The sequence below is a fragment of the Centrocercus urophasianus genome, unplaced genomic scaffold (genome assembly GCF_019232065.1).
Source record: "Centrocercus urophasianus isolate 14NV4802_14NV808 unplaced genomic scaffold, USGS_Curo_1.0 seq_486, whole genome shotgun sequence".
In the NCBI taxonomy this organism is placed as follows: domain Eukaryota; kingdom Metazoa; phylum Chordata; class Aves; order Galliformes; family Phasianidae; genus Centrocercus; species Centrocercus urophasianus.
The window spans coordinates 1-17,402 of record NW_024885073.1 but is presented as its reverse complement, the minus strand read 5'-3'; the positions used below and the strand labels follow the sequence as shown (position 1 = coordinate 17,402).

General features: G+C 39.6%; 1 protein-coding gene across 1 annotated transcript; it reads right to left on the bottom strand.

Moving 5' to 3' along the window:
* Positions 1 to 701: 701 nt before the first annotated feature.
* On the bottom strand, positions 702 to 8,564 carry LOC122168984 (collagenase 3-like). The gene is made up of 10 exons (XM_042834701.1): positions 8,437 to 8,564; positions 8,103 to 8,344; positions 7,010 to 7,158; positions 6,790 to 6,915; positions 4,800 to 4,961; positions 4,085 to 4,202; positions 3,511 to 3,644; positions 2,997 to 3,156; positions 2,172 to 2,275; positions 702 to 1,872 (listed from the first exon to the last, which is right to left on the bottom strand). The coding sequence occupies exons 1-10, from the start codon at positions 8,545 to 8,547 to the stop codon at positions 1,772 to 1,774; spliced, it is 1,407 nt and encodes a 468-aa protein (XP_042690635.1). The 5' UTR covers positions 8,548 to 8,564; the 3' UTR covers positions 702 to 1,771.
* Positions 8,565 to 17,402: the final 8,838 nt, after the last annotated feature.

Genomic DNA, 17,402 nt, shown 5'->3' with positions numbered 1-17,402 from the left:
GAAGGCCGCTATAAGGCCTTCCCCCAGGAGCCTTCCCTTCTCCTGGCTGAAGGGCCCCAAATCTCAGCCTATCCTCATATGGGAGGTGCTCCAGTCCTCTGATCATCTTCGTGGCCCTCCTCTGGACATGCTCCCACAGTCCCATGTCCTTCTTGTGTTGGGGTCTCCAGAACTGGACACAGTACTCAAGGTGGGGTCACACGAGAGCAGAGCAGAGGGGCAGAATCACCTCCCTCAACCTGCTGGTCACGCTTTTCTTGGTGCAACCCAGGATACAGTTGGCCTTCTGGGCTGCAAGCACACATTGCTGGCTCATGTTGAATCTTTCATCAACTGACACTCCCAAATCCTTCTCCTCAGAGCTGCTCTCATGCCATTCTCTTCCCAACCTGTACCTGTGCTGGGGATTGCCCTTACCCAGCATTTGGCCTTGTTGAACTTCATGAGGTTGGCTTGGGGTTGGTGATTATTTTGTATTTTCCCTCTTCCTGTCTTTTCTATAAAATCAATTATGTTAAAACAAAAAAACAAAAACCAAAACTTTAGTAAAAACTCCTCAAGATAAGAATGTACTAGAATTTTGAGGTGAAAAAATTGACGAATAAAATGCACAGTATAGCTTTCTCAGTTTTTCAGTCCATAGCTCTATCTTGCTTTTATGACATGCAGTGAAGGATATCTTAATTGAAACAATTCCACAGTGTCACTTCATTCCTCCAGTTTATTTAAAACTACTTTCTTAAACTGAGAAATAATCACAGTCCCATTTCATTTTCAGTGATTGAAAACAAAACAAAACAAACAAACAACAACAAAAATCACAAAAGAAGCCCCCAGAATTTATATGGTACCAAAACAATTGCTATAAATACTGAAAAGGTGACAAACATGAAAAGGTTTTATTTTAAATATTTTGATTTGAACGTTTGAGTTCTCTGCCAGCACAGATAGGCATAACCTCTTTGAATGTCACTTGAATCACTTCACAGCAGCTGGAAACATGGGCTGTGTTACCAGATGAAAGGCTTCAACCTGTGTGATTCCCTTCGTATTGCTTTCTGTCTTTCCAGTGTCATACAAACTGATGATTTCTGCAGGGAGTGCTGTTCCTTTTTCCTGCTCTTCTGTCTGCTTTGAGATGCTGCCTTGCTGCCTCTATGCATTCAGTTTCTTTCACATATAACATGGACATCTCTTTCTAGGGAGACATTCCCATTTAGATGGGGATACATTTAAATAACTTTGGGCTCCCTAACTTCAGTGTTGCAGCCTCGTGTTATCTTACTCAGGGAAACACCATGCTGTCCTGACTTATTTCTTACAGGTCTGGATCCCCAGTACTTTAGAAATAATTTTGCGAAGAGCACAAGGATTAATTTTAAAATAAAACATTCCAGGGAGAATTAGCTCTATTTCTTCAGAAATACTACACAGTTCTAAGAAGTTGCTAGATTGCTGGGACTTAGTCATGCTTATGATCATGAAGAATGTATCCATCTCCTCACTTTAATGCTAGACAAACTTTAAATGGTGTAATGCCCCTTAAAATCAGTATCATTTCTTTCCTGTTTTCCTATTAATTTAATGCAGTTCCAGACTGACATAGAGCTGTATAGTTCCATATATACAGTATATGAGTATACGTTTGGTTCTAGGTAGCCAGTGCTTTTTCACAGAACTCTGCTTTCTTCTAATAAACTTGTATGCCTGAATTATTATTTCTGTGTACTAAAAGCTGCTCTGCAGCTTGTAGCATGGCACTCATCTGTACTTAGCACCAAAATAAGGAGTTAGTATGCAGGATGCGGACAATTCTTTTACTCCAGATGCTGTATTCAAACTGCAGCGGTCCATTGAAGAAGTAGAGGTAACCTGAGGAAAAAGAAAGTTGAAATGAATTTAAATTGAAAAATCTATTTCTATTACTATTACTATTACTATTATCACTATTACTGTTACTATCTACTTTGACTCTGAAGATATACATCTCCATATTTTATAATAATATACTTGTCAAAGAATAATTGAGATCAGAAGCCTGATCTAGGCAAGAACAGAAGTGTTGATGTCAAAAAAGTCAGAATTACAAATGACAGAATATCCTACAGAACATTAATGTCAAGCTTCAGCCACAACTAATAGTAATAAAGCTTCATTGTCAGGTTACCTACCATTTCTGTGGTAGACTGCATCCACTCTATCACCAATTCCTGCAAATTCATCTTCTATGAACTTGGGGTAGCCCGTGTCCATAACCTCTGTCTCTTCATCATAACTACATTAAGCATAAAAGAAAATAAAAATTCAGAGAACTTAGCCTGGTCTGTTCCCTTGCATGCTTTGAAGTTACACACACCAAGAGAAGCCAGCAGCCATTCGATCCCTTACGCTCAGTGCAATAATAAAACTCAAGGCAATAAGTAGGGCACCATTACACCAGAACACAATAATCACAAAACCAGTAAAGTCATATTTTCAAAAGTGCATAAACTACCCATTTTAGAGAAATGATTGTACATCAGCTTATCAGCAGTGTGATTCTGCCCTCAGGCTGCTTGACATGGAGATTATTGGAAGGGATGGTAACATCTTTTCTAAATATGTGAGAGACCTGGCTGCAAGCCCCCCTCCTGGCCAAGAAAAACAGCCATTGTCAAGTAAGCTAGATGTCCTGCTCCTACAGGAGCCACACAAACAACTTTAGGGAGCAAGATAAAACTTTATCTAGAAGATTCATCCACGTTATAGACTCTCATGGATAGGGCAATTTGTTCTTTCCTTTCTTTCACTCTTTCAGTTTTTACAAGCTGTGCTCATATATTTATAAAAATCCTGCATGCACTTTCATGATATATTCTAGACAAATGTCACACCTGTGAAAAACATAGACTGACAACATCTGAAGCATAATGAGAAATATTTGCTGATCTTTTGACACTTCTGCACATGTTATGAAAAGGGCATTGAAAAGAAGCACCAGTCTGTTTGCAGCTTACCTCCAGTACTTATTCCCTGTAAAAAAGAGAGTCTTGCCAGTGTCATCAATATGGACCACTGCATCTATCCTTTTCATTTCTTTTGGGAATCCCATTTCATATATCTTTTTAGGAAAGCCTTCAACTATGTCATAGCCATTCAAAGCCCAAACCTTCTTTCCTGAAAATAGGAATAAAGCATGTATTATTCTTTTCTAAAGGCTGAGCTTTGAGAGAATGATAAAATGAAGATGGTATGATCCTTATTTTCATATATCTAACAGATTCTTAGGCCACATACTCCATGGGTATTAAACTATTCATGCTAAAAGTAATCCTAGTCATAGGAGTTTGATTGTACAGCTCCTAAGTTAATGAAAGTTATGTAGGTTTGCGTGGGGTGGAGCCTGCATTCATTGTATTTTGTGTAAGGAAGATAGAATGTTATGTACTTCCATTCATTACCTCTCTGTCTCTCATTGAACTTGAGTGAATGTGTAGATTTTCCTGCCAACAACAAAACAAAAAAACTCACCTTTAAACATGAAGACAAGATCTTTAATGGGGTTTTCATAAGCTGCATCTATTTTGTTTGGAAGCTCTGGCCAAAAGGATTTAATTAAAACAAGTTCTGCTTCAACCATCTGAGGGTGCAGTCTCCAGAAAAACCTAGTTCAGAAAAAAAGAATAACAGAGCAGTTGGGGTGCTCTTTGTTTTGTTTTGTTTTTTTTTTGTATGTCTGGTTGGTTGTTTTTTTTTCATTCAGAATAAGAGAAACAATTGCACTCAATGTAAGGTTTCTGAATCTAGTATAACTTCATCAAAATGAATGCGAGTAGATTTATGCGCATTGACAAAAGCCCTGTGAAATGAAAAATATGAAGAATTAGTGCAGCCTTCAGCCATGTCAGCTTCACTTCACGTTGTTGGGCAGTCTGGGATGTAATTGCACTGCAAGTCCTGCCTAAAAACACATGTGATATAACTTCTTAAAAACATCAATGCTGATTTGGGAATTTTTATATTTACATAGATCTTTAGTGAAAAACTCAAATGGCTCTCAAATTTTATCAAGTAGCCACTGTCCATTACACAACAGACTCTTTACCTGTCCTTGAAGACCAGCATTTCTCCACGAAGTTTTGTTATGGCATCAATTGATAAATCTGCAGCACATTGCTCTGGTGTTTTGGGATGTTTTGGGTTGGGATCTCTGTCTCCAGGACCTGGAACGATATAATGTGATAACAGTTTGTCAGCTTTCCTGTTCTATGGCTCATAATATTAAATAGGATATGGAAATGTCCCCAAAAACCACCATGAATAAAAGCAGAATAGCAAATGATTTGTACCAGAGAAAGTCTGTTTCCTCTTTCTCTCCTTTAGCCAAATGCATTATAGACTTTGTAGTTCAGCTGCAAATGGACTAATTTCCTTTATCCTAATTCTGATGATCCTCTAAAAGTTTTATTCTTTCCATGACTGAAACCTGAATATTTCTGTTCTCCCTTCTATATCTGCCTGTTTTACCTTCTCAGGCAAAAAAATAAAAGGACTCTGTGTGCTCTCTTTTTCCACCTCATCAAAGAAACAGCACAGCTACCAACACTCCTCTGCGGTATTACTTTCTTTTTTATCCCCCTGAACTACTAAATCTAAGCATCTTTTGTCCTTTAGTCGGATTGCCATGAGTTCAGTGATTAGGACTTAATCAATCATGAGTGTTGCTACTGAACACCTGAAGGCCTTTAGTAACTGTGCAGCATATCTGTAACAGGTTATAATGACACAGGCAATACATATTTTACATTATACAGACTTACCATAGAGCTCTTGGATCCCTTGCACATCATCATCAGGAAGCACAAAACCAGATTTTCCAGTATAAGTGTAAATTGGGAACATCAGTGCTCCAGGGTCTCTGGAGTGTTCAAGTCCCAGCGAATGGCCAAATTCATGAGCAGCAACAAGAAACAAGTTATATCCTATAACAAATGGCAACAGAAGTAAATGTATACCTCCCCATACAGCCAAAGTGCACTGGACTACTCAGCCTTAACACTGTGATTTAATGTGAGGTAATGAAGGAGAGAGAAATGGAAGAATTATATATAATTTCTTGACTTTTTCCATCTACTAGAACATTTGTTTTAAGAAGGGCTTAATCAACTGCCTCATAGCTGGTCTTCAACTATCTCTTATTTGACACTGTTCTGTAGGCAGCTTTGATTCCTTGATGGATTCCTTGAAATTTCTTAGTGATGCTGAAAGATCTAGGATGAAGTCTTAGTGATACTTAAAGAAAAAAAATTCTGTTGGGAATTCACTTCCAGTGGAAAGTCTGCATTGTTTTTGTATGGCAATAATTCTAGAAAGGTGAAATAACACTACAAAAAATTAATGTTTTGTTCCATTAAAGCTCTCTGCTGAATAGACAAGGAGAGGAATTTTCAAATTAGTTATGAGTAGTTGACTTCCAGCTGTGCAAAGTATATCATAGAATCATAGAATTGCAAGGTTGGAAATGACCTGCAGAATCATCTAGCCCAACTGTCCTCCCATCACCATTGCTACCTCAAATGCTAAACTGTAGCTCCTCATCCAGATGTCTCTTGAACACTGCCAGGGACGGCAACTCCACCACCTATCTGGGCAGCCATTCCAGTGCCTGACCACTCTCTGAGAGAAAAAGTTTTTCCTCATGTCCAACCTAAACCTCCTCTGGTACAACTTGTGGCCATTTCCTCGGGTCCTGTTTGTTCCTGGGAGAAAAAGCCAAACCCCTCTTCACCACAACCTCCCTTCAGGAAGTTGTACAGTGCAATGAGGTCTCCCCTGAGCCTCCTCCAGACTGAACAATCCCAGCTCCCTCAGCCACTCCTCATAAGACTTGTGCTCCAGACCCCTCACCAGTTTCGTTGCCCTTCTCTGGACACGCTCCAGGGCCTCAATGTCTTTTTTGCAGTGAGGGCCCAAAACTGAACACAGTACTCGAGGTGCGGCCTCACCAGTGCTGAGTACAGGGGGACGATCACCTCCCTGCTCCTGCTGGCCACACTGTTTCTAATGCAGGCCAGGATGCCGTTGGCCCTCTTGACCACCTGGGCACACTGTCGGCTCATGTTCAGCTGAGCATCAACCAACACCACCAGGTCCCTTTCCTCTTCACAGTCATCCAGCCACTCATCCCCAAGCCTGTAAGGCTGCAGAGGTTATTGTGGCCAAAGTGCAGAACCCGATACTTGGCCTTCTTGAACCTCATCCCATTCACCTCAGCCTAGTGATCCAGCTTATCTAGATCCCTCTGAAGGGCCTCCTTACCCTCAGGCAGATAGACACTACTTCCCAACTTGGTGTCAACTGAAAACTTACTGAGGGTGCACTCAATCCCTTCATCTAGGTCTGAATAAAGGTATTAAATAAGATGGACCCCAGTACAGACCCCTGGGGGACACAACTTGTAACAGGTTGCCAGCTGGACTTCACTCCATTAGCCACTACATATGTTTTTTCCAAAAGATACAGTGAGGTCATTCCTGACTAGCTGTCCATGAGCTGTAAGTAAAATGCCAAGCTGACAGAGCACATTAAATATGCATTTTTAAAAATTGCTCCACTTAAGATATGTATATCTTAAAATTTATGGTTTGCATATGTTATATTCCCATTTATGATTAGCAATTAAATCCACTTTCCAAGGAGTAGACAGTGAACATACGACCTAAAGAACAGTAAACAGAAAAAAACAGACCGAAACAAAACCATTTACAATTGTCCATCACCATTTAAAATAATCTCAGGAACCTCTCTTACCTTTAGAATCATTTGACCAAGTTTCATCATCATCAAAATGGGCATCTCCTCCATAGTCTGGACCAGGAGGGAAGGCATGAGCCAGTAATCCAGAGGGTCCATCAAAAGGGTAAAAGTCACCATGTTCTATAAAATAGCACTCAAACCAATTAAATCAATTATATCTCATCTAATTGGCAACAATATAACTATAACGTAAGAAGAACATGCTTTGTCTTACCTTTAGTGCCAAAAGAGATCATGATATCAGCAGTGCCACTTCGTATTCTGGTGAAGTTAAGGGGTGTCACATCAGACCAAACCTTGAATGCTTTTTTGAAGGCTCTCTCTACTTCAGCGCGTCTCAGATCGTGAGTGTAACTCACAATTCTATCAAACAGAATAATGTCTCTGGTTTAATTATGCAGATTGAAGAAAGTATTTAATACACTTTCATCTGTCTGTACACTGCATTAAAAAGCTTTGCTTGTTACCTCCCTATGTTCTTATCTGAACATAAAGACCTGAACAGTTGGATACAATATTCCAAGAAATAAAAATAACCATTTCCATTTTCACTGTGGTTACTCAGATTCAACAGATCTCTATAATTAGTTTTACCTGAGTATTTAGAAAAAGACATATATTCATTAAGCCATATCATTAACTTAAAACTATTTTAATGCCATTTAAAATGTCTAATGACCCTCGTTTTCTGCAGAGGCTAAGCATGATCCAAAGAGGCTTTGTGGGCCAGCATCACCGGCATTAAAGTAATATTTTTTACCAGATACTGGACTGATATCTCTGAAAGAGTTCAGTGATTTTATACTGGCTGCAGCTAACTGAAACACCATACGGATGGCACTGGTATTTAGGAAAATGAAGCCATCATGCTGTGGGAGAGCTCCCTCTCTGGCAGATTTGTCTAGGACAGGTCTAGAGGGAGCAGATGCCAAACCAGAGACAAGAGAGATCTAGTGATTGAGCTCTGTGAGGATCAGAGGTGAGATGCGTGATTCCTATCCCTCTTTCATTTAGAACTGTGGATGTGCTCAGTATCTACATGGAAGCCAGCTCACTTCAGCTTGCTTACACACCAGCTCTACTACATGAAAAAGCACAATGGAAGAAAATTTTTATTTCCTTCCTTGGACTGTAAGACAGGTCTAGGGGACCTTACTGAAACTCTCTAAGGGACTCAAAGAATTTTAAATAGCAATAAAAATTCTGTCAAACTTGAACACACTCTTTTCCCATCAACTTTGTATACTGAGCAACCTAAGTGACAAGTTATCTGGAATGACGGAACACTCAAAATGCCATTCATTTACCTGTATGTTAAATTAGTTTTTGACCACTTGAGTTTTCGAGGGAAAAAGTTATATTCCCCCACATCTGGAACACCACATCTTGGTTTCTGCATGAGCTCGTATGTTTCTTCATCTAATTTTCCTGTCACCTCTAAACCAAAAAAAGCTTGCATTTCTCGAAGTTTAGAGGCCATTGTGTTGGCACTCTTCTTCATAACACCAGTGGGATTTGGACGGAGATCATAGTGAGTTCTGAGGTAGCGCTAAGAAAGGAAAAAAAAGTCATAAGCCTAGTTTCCATGCATTTCTAACTACACAACTATTTATAAAACATGCAGATTAATTTATACTGTACCTCTGCAAACTGGAGGTCTTCCTCTGTGAATTCATGGCTATCATCAAGAGGAACAGGGACTGTCAGACAAAGTGACAGACCCAGCAAGAAGAAGAAGACAGCTGAAAGCATTATGTTGGATTTGTGATGTCTGATGTGTTAGAGAGCAGTTACCTTCACATTTATAGCCCTGCTCCGATGAGTCACCACTTAGGGACAAGTTAGAACTTCCTTGTCCCTGAAAGTAAACATGCTTAGACGGCCACTTTTTCTTTCCTCCCCTGCACTGTGGTTTAGGCATCTGTTGTTCCACTGAGGTCTCTGAAACTGCATCTTCATATAAACAGTCTCAGGATATTTACAAAGGTTGTGGGAAGAAATCAGGAGAAGAAAATGTCACTTTTTGATTATTTTGCAATAACTTACACTGGCTTATTTCTCCTCTCTGCTAGAGTAATTATTTGTTTTCTATTTGACAGAAAATAAAAAATATATAATCAGCTTTTTTTACTTTCAAAATAAATTCTACAACTTTTCAATAGTTAGATGCATCAATTCTTAATTGTTGGAATAGACCAGAAATGTTTCAGTTGTTTTTAAATGCAGCTTTGAGTAATAAGAAATGATGTTATAGACATGACATGTAATAGGACATGACATTTCCTTGTTTTTGCAAAGAAATACAACTCTAAAGCATTAACAGAAGTTTTACTTCAGGAATCCTTAAAATGGCTTTCTGTCAATCTTTCAGACTGATTTACAGCTTGAGACATACCTAAAAGCAGAAATGTTAAGTGTCAGGAAACAGTTTTGAATATCTAACAGTGTTTTTACTAGTAGCTAAGCAGATCATGCAGAGGGGCTGCTTCATACAATCTCTCTTCTTTAATAACTTAAATTTACTTTGTGAGGAGAGAACAGCTATAGATCAGTGAAACACCTGCTCTAAGAGAGGCAAACTGCTACAGGCAGGCAATGAATTTGTGTATCTAGAATGACAGAAACGTGTGTTTTTCTTCTGAGGTGGAAAATAGGATGAATCAGGTGTTTTGACAGACATAGGCAATAGGCATTACTATGTTTGAAAGCTGAGCAGTGACTTCTGTCTCCCCAGGGTCACTCCAACCTCATCTACTGCCCAGGCTTGTATCACTTACCATGCCCAGAAGTCTGGGTCCTGTTTTATCTGAATTCACCTTTCTCTTCTGTGGAATCTATTCTCACATGGAAAACCTCAAGCAGCTTTCTGGTAGACACCAGTGCATGCTTCCTAATACACACGCCCTTGCACGCTGGTGTTGCCTTGTTGACAGAACAGGAAGCAGACAAAAATCAGTGTAGCTGAATACGACAAAGCTCAATTTTATGTAAACAGTATTAGCCTTTTATCTTACACGGTTAACAGCTAAAGAAAACAAACCTGGGAGGAATTTGCTATTTAGGCTATTTTTACCTCTCCACCCACCTCATTCAGTGCTAAATATGACTAAATCAATTAGGGATAGACAACCTCTGTTCAGACTGTTTGCATATCCTCCTTTACATTGCCTATTACCGGTGCTGAGACTGTTTTGCAGTGGTGGCATAAAGACTAGTAATTACCTCATCTTCTTAAAAAGTGCTTCAAGGACAGCATATTGTTGATGTAATCGTCATTCTGCACTCCTTGCAGGCGTTGCCATTCCTACCAGCTTATCACTAGGAGCTATGCATGCATCTTACCTCTTTCTTTCCAGCACGTCCGTATTGATATTTGCTGCACTGCGTTCATTGGTGTAGCGGTATTTGGTCACGGGGTCTGTACTTGGCTCTGGTGAGGCTGCACCTCTAGTGCTGTGTTCACTTTTGGATCCCTCACTACAAGAATGACACTGAGGCCCTGAAGCATGTTCAGAGAAGGGCAGTGAAGGACCTGGACAAATCTTATGGGGAATGGCTGAGGGAACTGAGATTGTCTGGAGAAGGGGAGGCTCAAGGGAGACCTTATTGCTCTCTACAACTGCCTGAAAGTAGGTTGTAGTGGGGTGGGGGTCAGCCTCTTCTTCCATATAACTGATAGGACAAGAAGTGGTGGCATTTTATTGTGCCTATTAGGAAAAATTTCTTCTCAGAAAAAAAATGGTAATGCATTGGAACAGTCTGCCCAGGGACGTGGTTGAGTCATCATCCCTGAGGGTGTTCAAGAAATGTGTAGATGTGGCACTGAGGGACATGGTTTAGTGGGTATGGTGGTGATGGGTTGATGGTCAGACTAGATGGTTGTAGGTTTTTTTCCAACCTTAATGATTCTGGGATTCTGTATGGAATCATTGCTCACATTCAAGCGATGCCAGAGCCTGAGTTAAAAATAAATAAATAAATAAATAAATTAAAAACTGTGAAGAGAGACATAAATGCAGATAAAAGCAGTCAGAAGTGGTTTGTAGACATTGTGCTGATCCCACTGCAAACAAGCAAGCTTGGAAAGCTACATTTTGTAAGCACTGACACTCACAGAACTGCTGAACAGTGAGAATTCAACAAGCACTGCAAAATTTCTGCAGTTCTGGCGTCTTGTGGGTGTGGGCAAAGTTAGCTGGACTGATGGCAGTTTTCATAGGCACAACGGAGACTGGAATGAGCATGCTGTTTTTTTCCCCTAAAGAGTAAGTGAATACAGAAGAATGGGAGAAGTGGTGAGAAGTGTCTGAAACCAGCATTATTTGAAAACAAGAACTGTGCCAACAATATTGCTTCAACATATATTTTGTGGAAAGGTGTCATGTTTTGATTTACTCCCTGTGTGTGGTGACCAAAATAGCACTGCACAGAGAATGTGGTGAATGCTCTTTAACTCTCAAACTGCACACTCTTTACTTAAGGCAAATAAAGTCAGTAGGTCGATTTGTAAATGCACCTTACCACAAGTTGTATTTCAAGTTGGAACATCTCCAGCGCCTACAGTCACCTAATCACATATAGGTTGGCTTCCTATGGGAAGATATTCTGAGGCTCATGGTACAGATGGATAAATGAAGTCCCAGCATGGTTAAGATAAAAATCCAGCCATGCATCTGCAGGTGGGGATGGAGATGGAAATGGTTCACATGAGCAGGTCTTCAGCAGCGATGGTAAAGTATGTTACACCCACTTGACTCCTCTAAGGTAATAGCACCCCTGTATCATTTACTGGACAAGAGATGCAATTGGAAGTGTTTTGCAAGGTCCAGGGCTGGAGTCAAGAATTATAAGCATGTTTTGCAAAGGCAATGGTTCTTGTACAAGTGGGTTCCTGCAGACCTTGTGGGCCACTATGTCATACAGAGACAAAGTGGCTGCCTTTCTGTTTGCCTACAGAGCAAGACAACTTACAGCACAGCACACTTATGAGAGTGACAGTACCCATGAATAACTGTTGTTATATATGAGCTTCTGACTGCTTTTTTCTGCTTCAGAATGAATGCAGGATCCTAACCTGTCTGTGATCCTTTGTCAGATGTCACCTTTAGTTTTTGTACATAAGCAGTGGTATCTCACTGACCTGCTCAAGAAATGGGCCATCTGTTGTGCTTCTCTTTGCAATCAGGATAGCACTCCCATATCCAAGCTGTACGAACAATTTGAGGAAGATTTACAGCATTTGCTGTAATTGAATTTTATTGTTTCTTGAAATAAATAGATGGAACCTGTAAAAAAATACTATTTTGAAGAATGACTGCAGTTATTGAGTTCTACGATAGTAAAATTATTTTATTCTCCCCTTATATTACTTTATTACTTCATAAAATGTGGTACCCAGTTATCAGAGTTCAATAGTCTCTGACCGGGCTCTTTTAGATGTTTCACACATTAAGAATTTAATATGTAAAACAAAGTTTACTTACGTGAAGATATTTGACTGTACACAGCAATTTGATTTAGCAGAGTGATGGGCAATGTGCTTAATTCCCAGTGTAAATATAATGCATTTCAAAGAGTGCAATTGCAAGATGCAGCTGAATCACAATACGTTTGTGATCCTTATTACCAGTCTCAGTAATGTGCTTACTGTAATGACACTGGGTGTCCCCAGTCCCCAGATAGTAATATACAGGTTGAAACCAAATCAAGCCCTTTGCTCTCTCCAGATCTCTTATTTATTTTGTTTCTCTGCAGCACTAATTTATTTTTTATACTTACTGAGAGGCTAAAGGATGTATGCACTCCCCATGTTCATCTGAGTAGCAAAGGAATACGTTTTGCACTCTTGATTTACTCGGGGACAGTCATTTACACAGCTGGTTGATCCACTGATTTAGCCAGCTCATCCAGCATGGTGGATGCCACCTCCAGTCCCATCTGTGTGAAGTTTATAATTCTTTGCAACACCCCTGTCAGTCAGTCACACCGTGTGTTCCTCATGAGTATACCCCCCTTGCCCACGGCCTCAGAGCTTCTTCCACTGTAGAGGTTCATTGACTTGTCACACCAATACAAAGTACTAAATATCCTGCTATCTCTATTGCTGGCAAACTGGGAAGCAACTCGGAGGTTTTTCTAGCCAACATAATTTTGCTCATAATGGGAAGAAACTGGTTAGAAGTAGAAAAAAAAAAAGTGGAAAAAAAAAACCAGGAATCCAGTTCAAAAGTAAAAATGCAATTTGCTTTTTGAGACATCAACAACCTTATTTTTCTGTTTTTTAAATCCTGATGTTTACATTCACAAATGCTTACAAAATCTATTTAAAGATTACCTCTGTAGCACTGTGGCTGTCTGACATACGTGATTGGATCTTTGTATGTTTTGAGATATTTTTTCCTTGCGTCAACCAAGAAATACAAATAATATGCATTTAAAACATTTTAATTTTAGTTCTTCCATCATAGCAAAATATTTTCCCTGTCTGTAAGCTGTTTTATGTGTGACTTAATATGCAATATTATTCTTAAATCTTAACCAATCCATACAAGGATACCTGTTTTCCATAGAAATACATGCTTCACTGTAGGTCTAAAAATTAACATAAGGAAGAAACAAATGACTTCATTTATTCATGCAGTGATTCAACAGTTCCTTTCAGAAGCTTGGACACTTCATAATGAAACACAAATTTTGCATGTTTAATATCTAAGTAGAGTTTGAACTTCTGGACACCTTCTACACCTTCAGGAGGAACAGATGATTCTTTTAAGGATGTGAAATTAAAACCAATGTCATCAGCCCCCAAAAGATTTTTATTCACAATACTTATCTGTAAAAATTGGAGAAAGGAGCTTAACAGAAACACACACCTTCTTCTACCTTCATGTGCTCTTTAATGTGTTTCTATTAGTAATGAGGGCTACTCACAATTTCTGTTTTAATTTTCTATTGATTACCAATTAAGAAGAGCACTGTACTTCCTGTATCTTTCAAGTAATAACAAATCAGAATACGTACAAGCACTACTGAGTCCAAATATTTCAAACCAGTGCTGTCTATAGCACCTGAATGCCATGGACACCTTTGTCATCTTTGGTATTCTAAGAAGAAATGTCACAGGTAGTGATGTGAATTTTGAGAAGGGGAGAGAAATCCTCTCCTTAGGGCCAGCTAAATATATGAGACTTGTGGACACTCTCATATGTAGTTGTGGACACAAAATAATGATCTCTTCAGATGGAGGTATTAGCAAGCACTTTCAGAGACATCAGTGAATAAAAGTACAGTCTAGTTGAACTAAATTCTAATTCTGATTTCTATTCAGGATAAGAGCTTCCCACGTATATACACAAGTAATTGAAGATAGTGCCAAGTAAATGGGAAAAAAGTGCACTGAAATTAGCAAAAGAGACAGTAACACTAAGTCCACTAACACTAAGCTAAGGACAACTGTTTGTCCTCCACAGAAGTGCACAGAAGACTCTTTACAAGTGAAGCTTACAGTACACTTTTTATTTGTAAGTAGTTGTAAGAGTAAAACCATACGTTTTAAAAACATTTAGGAAAGGAAGTATGATTTTAAAGCTCTGGCTTTTTCTTGCCAACCACACTCATGCTATTTATGCAGCTGGGCTTGTTAAAAAGCATTTTCTCATCTCTATTGCAAAAAGTCTTGAGAAGAAGTGGGAAAATCTAGATGTCTGATGCATACAGTTTCATAGGGAGTGCTACTAGCAAGCGATAAGGTTGATCGTAAGTTTTGAACTACCAATAAAACTACTAGAAGTAGATTTTAAGAACATCTTAGTGAAACCTAGCAAAATGCATGTTTTCCAGTGTTAATTTATCTGACACAGAAACAAACATGCCATTTTTCTGTTTCGAAGAAATACAACGTAAAAGTGTCTTGCAAAAAAGTTACTGCTCCATATGCACTGAATTCATGAGAGGCCACTGGGAGAGCTGGAGCACTTGCCCTCTTAAGGAGAAGCTTGGGAATCCGGAGCAGAGAGAGCTCTGGGATGATATACCAATCAGCCACCAACGTGCATGGAGAGGTCATGGAGGAGCTGAAGCCAGGCTTCTCACTGCAGTGGAGGTCAGGAAAGAAATGACAATGGGTATTAACTGGAACAAGAGAGGTTGAGCCTGAATATAAGGAAAAGCATTTTTTCTCCATGAAGATAGTGAGGCAGTACCACAGACTACCCAGAAAGGTTGTGCAGTGTCTGTCTTTGGGGGTTTTCAATCTCAAGAGGGTGAAGCCCTGAGCAGCTGAGTCTGATCTTATTTCAAATCTATCTTTAGTGGATTATCATGCATTTATTTTGGGTTTTCTCAATCACATTCAAATTTATTTATGACTGTTTTCACAGTATCAGTTGATCTTCAGTTACTGTGAAATACTAGCCAGCCAGAAACTGATACAGAAATAATAACCAGCTAATACATTTTGCAAATGCAAATGAATTTTAAGGGGATTCAGACTTAACATCTCTGGATAGTTTTAGCAATTCAAACATACATTCTATATACTAGGCCAGGTAGGATGGGGCCCTGGGCAGCCTGCTCTAGTATTAAATGGGGAGGTTGGTGGCCCTGCATGTGGCAGGGGGTTGAAGATTCATGATCCTTGAGGTCCCTTCCAACTTTGGCCATTCTGTGATTCTACCATGATATATTTTGTACACTGCAGTGCTTTATATGAACATTAACAGCATTTTCAGCAGTTAGTACAGACCTCATTTCCTCTGCCATTCTCTGTCATTCTTTTCATGCTTGCTTCTGCTGTATAGTTGTCCTCTTGTATCCACTTCCACAAAAACAGAACAGCTTCTATTCCTCTTTCTCACAAGATCTGCAGACACAGTAATACAAACACATGAGGGCCAGCATTCAATTGCAAATATATGGGATAGATTACAAAGATTACTCCCACAGAATCCCTCATAAAAGTACTCAGTCTCAGTGTCATCTGACTCTAAACACCAAGCCCTGCTAACATGGCAGCCGTGGGAAGAAATGAGAATAAAACAGATCTTTAGAAAATAATTTCTCAATATATCTATCTCTGCTTTTATATCTCTGAAAATCATGTTTTTCTTGGTATTCGACATTTTCTGTACCAGTAAATACCAAGAAGTGACATTTTTGTCTTACTTGTTCTTTTTTCCTCTGCAGGCAGTATGCTCTGATTCACTGCAGTGATAAAGAGCATCTGCTATTAACTTGAGTTGGTTAGTGAGGTTAAAGTTTTATAGAAAAGTAAAATTAGAAATGTATCAATTAGCAGGAGAAGATTGACCAGGGTTGTGACTTTGATTCAAAATGCTTGCTCATTTTGGCACTGAAACAATATTACTGAAATAATATCAGAATCAGAGACTATGCCCATGTTACACTGTGTCGTGTGGAGGCTTGACACAGTCAAATTTATAAAAGAGTCAAGCGGAAGCTGCAAAACAGTAAAAGCCAATCAAGTGGGAAAAGCAGCTCAGCTTACATTTGTGAGCAGGCAAAGATGTAGCTTTCAGCATCCTAATCTAGCACTCCCACATACTTTTCCTTAAGATACCTCCTGTTTCACTGCTGCTTCAGGCTGAGGTTTTCCTGGTCAGCAGCAAGAACAGAAGCAGTCATTGGAATGTTCAGTGTGGGTATCTTCCTGACCTTCTCAATTTCTTTGCATCCTATCACTCGTCACCTGAGAAAAGAGATCAACACCCTCCTCACTACAACCTCCTTTAAGGTAGTTTTAGAGAGCGATGAGGTCTGCCCTCAGCCTCCTTTTCTCAAGACTAAACAATTCCAGTTTCCTCAGCTGTTTCTCATATGTCTTGTTTCCTAGCTCCTTCAACAGCTTCATTTCTCTTTTCTGAACATATTCCAACAACTTTCTTCTTTTAGTGAGGGGCCCAAAATGGAACACAGTACTTGAGGTGGAGTCTCACCACTGCTGAGTACCAAAGGGCAATCATTTCCCTATTCGTTTTGGTCACACGACTTCTGAACCCTCTTGGCCTCATAAGCATACTGCTGGCTCATATTCAGCTGGCTATCAGACAGCACCCTCAGCTCCTTTCTCCTGGTCAAGTTTCCAGTCACCTTTTCCCCGAGTCTGTAACACTTAATGGGGTTGTTGTGACACAAGTGCAGCACCCAGCATTTATCCTTACTGAGTGCGATCCAATTGGATGCAGCCCATGGAACTAGCCTATCCAGATCCCTTTGCAGAGCCTTCCTTCCCTCAAGCAGGTCAACACTAACACACAACTTGGTGTCATCTGCAAACTTACTCAGTGTGCACTTAATCCATTCACCAAGATCACTAATAAAAGCGTTAAACAAAATTGTCCTCAATAAAGAGCCCTGGTGAACCACATTTAAATCCATTCATGACTCCCTGTGCCAGGCCATTCAGACAGCTTTTTACCTAACAAACAGTACATTAGTCCAAATCATAAACAGCCAGTTTCTCCAGGAGAAAGCTGTGGGAAGTAGGGATGCTGAAACAACTGACAAAGCAACTTGACATCCCAATGAGTTTAATGAATAAAATGCATTGGAACCTTGGATGAAACTACTAGTTTGATATTGGTCTACTT

Coding starts and splice junctions, on each gene's coding strand:
- LOC122168984 (XM_042834701.1), bottom strand. CDS start 8,547: ATGCTTTCAGCTGTCTTCTTCTTCTTGCTGGGTCTGTCACTTTGTCTG. Junction 8,345..8,436: donor AAGACCTCCAGTTTGCAGAG/GTACAGTATAAA, acceptor TTCCTTTCTTAG/CGCTACCTCAGAACTCACTA. Junction 4,962..6,789: donor TTGGTCAAATGATTCTAAAG/GTAAGAGAGGTT, acceptor CATTTGTTATAG/GATATAACTTGTTTCTTGTT.